The sequence below is a fragment of the Galeopterus variegatus genome, unplaced genomic scaffold (genome assembly GCF_000696425.1).
Source record: "Galeopterus variegatus unplaced genomic scaffold, G_variegatus-3.0.2 Scaffold486, whole genome shotgun sequence".
In the NCBI taxonomy this organism is placed as follows: domain Eukaryota; kingdom Metazoa; phylum Chordata; class Mammalia; order Dermoptera; family Cynocephalidae; genus Galeopterus; species Galeopterus variegatus.
In genome coordinates, this window is record NW_007726597.1 from 475147 (window position 1) to 483095 (window position 7949).

The 7949-nt window shown below is 51.5% G+C and overlaps 2 protein-coding genes across 3 annotated transcripts in view; one reads left to right on the forward strand and one right to left on the reverse strand.

Annotated features, from left to right (window-relative positions):
• The window catches only part of RASIP1 (Ras interacting protein 1), a 7600-nt gene extending 4697 nt beyond the window's left edge, over positions 1 to 2903 (reverse strand). Inside the window, exons 1-4 of the mRNA XM_008569298.1 lie at positions 1728 to 2903; positions 710 to 747; positions 324 to 475; positions 104 to 207 (exon numbers count right to left, since the gene is read on the reverse strand). Of these exons, the coding sequence (XP_008567520.1) occupies positions 104 to 207; positions 324 to 475; positions 710 to 747; positions 1728 to 2363 (930 nt within the window). The 5' untranslated portion in view covers positions 2364 to 2903. The remainder of the gene's footprint in view (positions 1 to 103; positions 208 to 323; positions 476 to 709; positions 748 to 1727) is intronic.
• FGF21 (fibroblast growth factor 21) overlaps positions 1 to 7949 on the forward strand; it is a 28257-nt gene that overhangs the window by 4309 nt on the left and 15999 nt on the right. For both annotated transcript variants that reach the window (XM_008569297.1, XM_008569296.1), the window contains exon 3: positions 1400 to 1530. The gene's annotated coding sequence lies outside the window, so the exon portion shown is untranslated. The remainder of the gene's footprint in view (positions 1 to 1399; positions 1531 to 7949) is intronic.

Here is a 7949-nt window from a genome sequence, read left to right on the forward strand (position 1 = left end):
CCCCTAGGCCGGCCCTTTTTTTTTTTTTTTTTTTTTTTTTTTACAATGTAGTTTAAATAGGAAGTGACATTATGTCAAACAAGAAGCAAGGGGCAAGGCCAACCTTGGTGAGGTAGTAGACAGACTGCTGGAAGGTACACATGATGACCTCATCCAGGAGGGCCATGGCCTCATCACATAACTCCAAGTCATTGCAGAGCTGTGGGTCTGAGGACAGGCCTGGGGGTAAGAGGGAGAACCAGAGGCCAACAGCCAGAAGCCCACATCCCCAGGTGCAGGAAATAACAGGAGGCTTCGATAGGCCTGGGCCTGGGCCAGCTCACCCTCCTGGTCAGCTTCCTTCTCCATTTCTAGCACCTTCTCCTGCACAAAGCTCAGCAGCTCTGTGGTGTTGGCCATCCACAGCATGAGAGGCCGCAGCTCCACAGACACAGCCTCAGGGGTCAGGGGCTCCTCAGGGACCCCCTCAGGGTGGCTGGGGAAACAGGAAGGAACCCATGATCCCTGCCAACCCCCATCATAGTGTCCAAACCCTAAGATCTGAGTCTAAGTTGGGGACCAAGACCAACCCCCATTTCACGGCTAGAAAAGTTAAGTCTCAAGGAGGAGTAGAAATTTGCACTAAGACATGCATGGGGTAAACACAGAACTGGATGTAAATCCTGACCCCTGTATCCCTCCACATCTTTCTGGTCAGAATTTTTCTTACTTTTCTGGCTGACGGTCTCCAATTTCCTTAATCTTCTCCTATGGAACAGTAAGATTAGAATCAAAGTGAGGAGAATCTGGTGAGAGACTTATGATACCCTGGTTTTTCTAGAAGCACCTTTTTGACAGAGACACTCCCCACTTTTCAGATTGACTCTAATCCCCAAGATTCAGAATGGTCTCTCCCTCTTCTTAGCTTTATTTTTTATTTTTAAAGATGACCGGTAAGGGGAATTTAACCCTTGACTTGGTGTTGTCAGCAGCATGCTCTCCCAAGTGAGCTAACTGGCCATCCCTATACAGGGGTCCAAACGCGTCGCCTTGGTGTTACCAGCACCACACTTTCCCCAGTGAGCCACGGGCCGGCCCTCCTTTTCTTAGCTTTAAAACACACACAGCAGGCTGGCCCGTTAGCTCACTTAGAGCATGGTGTTGATAACACCAAAGCCAAGGATTCGGATACACTTACCAGCCAGTTGCCAAAAAACAAAAACAAAAAACAACAACCAAAAAACCACACACACCTATGATTATGAATGGTCTATCTCCCTCAATTCCTCTTCCGCTCAAACGTTGTTTCTTCTTATCCCCAAGGAACTCCCTAAAGCTTTTCTCTGACTAGGCCCTAGATCAACTGGATGGAACCTTTCCCCCACTCTGAATGGTTTCTTTCTGGCACTTCCTTTCATAGGTCCAGTGGCTCTGTTCTCCCTCGCTTCCAAGAATGGTCTCACCCACTACTGCGCAAGTTCCAGGCCCTGGGATCTCTGCCCACCCCTCATTTCCCCGAGTGGTTTTTTCCATGATCCCACAACTCCAAAGGTACGTACTGCCTTCTCCTCAAGCACAGTAGATAAAGCCACAGCTCCCAGCATCCCATGGGACCCCTCAATTGCCCAAGCCCTTCCGTGGTATCATGGGAAAGGTAGTTTAGCCCTACCTAGCTACAGAACTTGTTGAAGGTGGGGAGGGGAAAGAACTAGGGGCACAGGTGGGCTGAACCACGATGGGGCGCTCACCCAGACGGCCTCCTTAATAAGCCGGGCCAGGCGGCCCAGCAGGCGCGGCAAGTGGCCCAGCTCCAGCTCCCGGGCCGAATGCTGCACACACAGTGCGAGCAGCGTGGCGGGCCCGAGCGGCGGCAGGTCTCCAGCGCCAGCGGCGGCCGCACGCACGATCTCGCCCAGCAGCGCCTCCTCCTCGCGCGGCCGGAAGCGCAGTACGGGCTCGCGGCCGTCCAGGTAGGCGGCCAGCGCCTCGCCGCGCTCCTGCAGGCCGCGGCCGCACAGGCGGCAGGAGAAGGCCCAGCCGGGGCCCGGCGGTGTGGCCCCAGGACGTGCGGGTAGCCACGGTGGCCGTGCGGGCCCCGAGCCCCCAGTGCGGGGGTCCTTGTACATAAACAGAAAGTGCTCGCCCAGCCCCAGCAGGTCGCCCGGGTGCAACTCGGCCTCCCTTAGCAGTAGGCATCCGTTGTGTGTGACCGGGGCGCCTCGGGATGGGCGCACCATGGCTGGGGGCTCAGGGCCAGCCCGCACTGTGCAGTGACGCGGCAGGATGTCCGGGGCATTGAGGAAGGTGTCCACATATGGGGCTGGGGACCCGCTGCGGGTGGACGAGTTACCACCCCGGCCAAACACGTGCTGCTCCCGTGTCATCACATACACCACGAAGTCCTGTTGGGAAAGTGAAGATGTATGAAGGACACCTTTCTGCGAGGAATGGATGCTTCCAAAGAAATCCCTCTCCCACAATGGACTTTCCCATCCCCCACCTCTTTTAAATGAACACTTCAAGGAGATCTGGGATCCAAAAGGACTTTCCAAGTACCCCCACTTCTGATGAGTGGACTTCCAAGGCACTTTCTGTGGTAGACCGTCCCATAACACCCAACACGAAGACTGGATATTGACAAGAAGACCCCTTTCTTGGCATGGATGCTACTATTTTCATTCCCTCAAAGAATAGATGCTTCCAAGGAGATCTTTCTCCAAAGGACAATCCCATCTTCTCATCTCTTCTGAATGAACTCTTCAAGGAAATCCCTTCCTACAGTGGACTCTCCCATAACATCCAGTTTAAGGAAAGGGTGCTTCCAAGGATACCTTCACTATTAAAATGGACTGTCCCAGGGCCGGCCCGTGGCTCACTCGGGAGAGTGCGGTGCTGATAACATCAAGGCTACAGGTTTGGATCCCATATAGGGATGGCCGGTTTGCTCACTGGCTGAGCGTGGTGCTGACAACACCAAGTCAAGGGTTGAGATCCCCTTACCGGTCATCTTAAAAAAAAATGAACTGTCCCATTACCTTCACCCTCAAAGAATGAACCTTTCTAGGGAAATTTACTTTCTCCAAGGAACTCTCCCATTTCCCTACCCCTGGCCCCACTTGTCCACCCCTATGATGGAGGTTTCCAAATATATTTCCTCTTCTAATAATAGTTTCTCTCAGTATTCCCAAAGCAAGAAATGGATATCTTTAAACCTTTGAACAAAGTTTTCTTCCATTTTTCACATCATGAATGTACATGTCCAAGGAGATCCCCTTTCTGCAATGGACTCTCACCTATTCCCACCCCATGGTGACTCTTTTCCAAGGAGACATATTCCTACAGTGGACTCACTTATTACTCCCACTTCCATGACAGAGGATTCCAAGATACCTCCCCCCGCTTCCATCAATAGATGCTCTCAATATTCCCATCCCAAAAAAGACATCTCCAAAGAGATATCCATGTAGTGGGCTGTTCTAGTAACTCCACTTGTAAATAGATTCAAGGAGACCCTCTTCTTATAAAGAAGTGTCCCATTTCATCCACCAAATAAAGAGATGCATTCTAGAAGACCCCTTCCTAAAAATGGACTCCCTTCTCACCAGTCTATGAAAATGGAAGCATTCATTTTGACCCCCTTCCTAAAATGTCTGGTGATCAATGGGAAATTATTGCATTAATAGAAATGTAATATGTTATTGGAAATATTCATTTATTTATGATGATGAGGGGAATCATCCTTATGATGTCCACCTTTGGGTAACAATGGTACAGCCAAGCTCAACAAGTACAGCTGGAACCAATGGGAAAGCCCACTCTAGAAGGTTGTGGAGCTTATTGAACATTTCCATTTTTACTGTCACAAGAGGCATCCAATTGGTTTAGGCAGCTTGGCTGTGTATTTGGATGAGAGGGTCAGAGTCTATTCACAGAACAGCTTGTATAGAAGAATTCATTCCTCCCTGTGGGGGCAAGGGAACGGGGAGAGACATGTCTCTCATGTGTAAGAAAATAGTTATCCTGATATTCATAAATCTCTTTCTACACTAAACTCTCCCATTCCCCATTCCCCATGCACGGACATTTCCAAATAGACCCTTTTCTACAACAGACTTGCTTACCTGCCTCTCTAGAAAAAACAAGCATTGCTAGCCTGACCATCTTCTAAAGATAGCATCTCCTATTCTCCATCACTGTCTGAAGGAGTGGAATAACCCAAAATACATGAGCTCCCTTTCTACCCAGGAAGGGTGCTTCCAAAGCACCTACAATGAACTCTCACATTACAGCCACTCCATGAATAGACAAATCCAAATAAATTCCTAGGGCTGCCGGTTAGCTCACTTGGGAGAATGTGGTGCTAATAACACCAAAGTCAAGGGTTCAGATCCCCATACAGGCCAGCTGCCAAAAAAAAAACAAACAAAAAAACACATAAATTTCTCCAATAGATTTACCTATTATTCCTGCCCCCAAGGAATAGACAATTCCCATGAAGCTTCTTTCTTACAAAGGAATTTCTCATGAACCCCATCCCAAAGAATGGATGTTTCCAATGTCTCCGCCTCTTTCTAAAAGAGACTTACAGTCCCACCTGGCAAAATAGGTCCTTCCAATTTGACCACCTTCCCAAAAGAGACCCTCCTGTTCTCCAACCTTGTTCAGAGTAATGGGCAGTTATGATATATGCAATCCCCATACTACAGTGACCTCTCCCCATCCCCTTGTCCCCACAGGAAGGAATGGATTCTTCCATGCAAGCTCTTTGGTGAATAGACTCTTACCCTCTCACCCAAATACACAGCCAAGCTGCCTAAACCAATTGGATCCCCCTGTGACGAGAAAAATGGAACTGTCCACTAAGCTCCACCACCTTCTACAGTGGGCTTTCCCATTGGTCCCAGCTGCACTTGTTGAGCTTGGCTGTACCATTGTTACCCAAAGGAGGACAACACCATAAGAATGATTCCCCCCTCATCATAAATAAATGAATATTTCCGATAACACATTACACTTCTATTAATGCAATAATTTCCCACTGATCCCCAAGTGCCAATACTTTCATCCCCTCTGTTCCCTAACACTCAAGCAAGTTATGTCATCACCCAAATATGTAAAATAGCTAGGAGTATCAGTATCACCTGCTTCCATCAACAAGGGCCAAATTGTTGCAACGTAAATAATCATCTTTTAAAAATGGATTAGTTCACTCCTCCTACCCAAACACAGGCTTATCGAGAATAAGATCGGAACACCAAATGACTTCCCTGCCCCCAAAGATGGACTCTCCTGTCACTTCCCCTCAAGAAATGGACGTATCCAAGGGGATCCTCTTTCTATGGTAGACTCTCCCACTCTCCCTTGAAGACAGTACTTTGCTCCAACTCTGAAGGAAGTAAACCATCCTCTACTTGTCCCTCCACTGTGCTCTTTCTCAGTCGTCTCTCCTCCACCTCTTCTCTCTCACCAGTTGGAACCTTCCTGGACCACTCCTCCCGGAGTACCTGAAGCGACGGTGACCCAGGCAGTCCTGGGTGTTGTAGTTTTGTCCCCTTCCAACCGACGTGTGGGGTATAGGGCTCTCTGTAGGGGAGGCAGCGCTTACCTGGGTGTCCTGGTAGCCCTGGAGCAGCAGGAAGTAGGGGCGGTTGCTGGGGGCCTGGATGAGACACTGGGTCAACTGATCGAAGTCCCCAGGATCTGCAGGTCCGATTTGGACATCAGCGGCCCCTGGGGCCATGCTAAGTGCCTGCTGCCTGCGTTCCTGCTGCCGCCGCCGCCGACTCTGCAAGCTAAGCTCTGACACGCTGCGCCGCAGGGAAAGGTTTTCCGAGCGCTCCTTGCCTCCGGACCCAGCTGGGGGCCCTGATCCCGACCCTGGCCCGGGACTGGCCAGTGCTGCCCCGCCCGACGCTGCGCGGGAGCGGTTCTTCTGTGGCCGCCAGGAGGGGGCGCCCGTGCCTGCGGAACGAGATGGAGAAGAACGAGGCTGAGACTGGAGACAGGTAGAGGGAGAGGCACAGAGAGCTGGAGATTGTGAGACAAAGAATTGGCCACAGAGAGGTGAGACTGTTTCTCATACTTAGGCTTTTGCATATGCTGTTCCCTGTGCCTGAAATATTTCCTGCCTGACTCCTACCCATCATGAAATTTTCAGCTCAGAAATTCATTCATTCTTTTAACACATATTTATCGAGCACCTACTATGTACCAGGGACGTTCTAGGGCCCGTGTAACAGAGAAGACCCTGCCCTTGGGGATATTGAAACCACCTCCTCCTGAGCACCCTTGACAGTCCAAGTTGAAGGAGATAACTGCACTCTGGGCTTTGTCTGGACTCAGCACAGGCCCTGGCACATAGCGGGTGCCTAGTGGAAATGAACTGATGTGTTCACCACTAGGCTGTAAGATCTCGGAAAGGTGGGAACCTCACCTGTCCATGTCCACTCTGGATCCCCCAGGGCCCTAAAAAATGCGTGGCCCACAGTAGGTGCTCAATGAATGCTTTTTAGGGGGGTAAAAGGCAATGACTATAATTGTCTTTTTTTTTTTCTTTTGGAGGCTAGCTGGTACAGGGATCCAAACCCTTGACCTTGTTATAACACTGTAATCTAACCAACTGAGCTAAGCGGCCAGCCTAATTGCCATTCTTTATTAAGCACCTACTGTATGCCAGGCTCTGTGCTAAGCCCTTTATATGGATTATCCCATTGGATCATTACCTAGAATTTTCTAAGATTAACTGGCAAAGAACTGATTGGAATCCAAGCCTGAGTTCAAAGCCCATCAATTTAATAGCTACCACACTATCTCCCCAAGGGAGGCTCAGAAACGTAAAAGTGGTTAGAGAAATCGCTTAGCAGCCCCTGTCCCTCAGTGCACCAGGTCCCATCCCTGCCAGGTTCCATCAAGCACTTGATATTTCACCACTGATGCCAACTCCAATTCCAGGCCTGGCCTTCTCAGAGACCAGGCCCCCATATAGCATAACCTTTCTTGGCCTCTACAAATATCTCTTCCTCTAGCCCCTTCCTTTCCCATGCGCCCAAGCTTGGCAGACAACCCAGGTTAAGGCTACTGTGATCCAAGGCCCGCCCCTCTGGGCTTCACCCACTCTTAGGCCCCCCCCCCAGGCACGACCTAGGACCCCATTTTCTCGGTCTCCAGGTCCCGCCCCCTTCTAGGCCCCACACACACAGACCCTGCCCTTCAAGAAATACCTCAACCTACCTAGCAGAGCTGCTTTCCGCCACAGAGACCCACGCCCCAAGCGCCACTTGGCACCACGTGGCCCAACACCTCATGCGCCAGGCTACTCTCTTCCGCAGGCTCTGCCCCAGCATCACGGTCTCAGGGCATCAGCTCTGCACATCCCCCAAGGACATCGGTCATGCTTACTTCTCCAGCTACTAGTTTTCGCCAGTTTTTATTTCCTGCCAACACACTGGCCGAATCCCTCCGCTTCCTGTAGACTCCAGCCCATCCCACAGGCCCGCCCGGTTCCCAGACCCCGCAAACACGCTCCTTAGAATCTACTATTCCGGAGGCCCCGCTATACATTCAACCTCCAATGCAGTCTGAAATTCCCTTAGACCCTGCCCCCGGTCCGGAGCCACTCTAGGACACCCCCAACCACCATCACCGACCAGGCCCAGCCTCGCCAGGTACCCCTAATCCCGCTCCACCTCAGACCCGCCGCTCTTACAGATCTCGGTCCTGCTCCAGCTCCGCCTTCCACCGACCCGGTTCCACAGGTACCGTCCGGTCTCCCTCCCGCCCACTGCCTCGTTCCACAAGCCCCGCCCCCAGGTGCCACCCCGCCAGGGCACTGCCCTCAAGTCCTGCTGGCCCCGCCTCTTTCTGCAGGCCTCGCCCTAGGCCCCGTCCCCGCGCCGTCCCCAGAGGCCCACGCAATGGCTCACCGTCGCCGTCCGCTGCCCCGAAGGCCTCCTGCTCCAGACGGCGCGCCT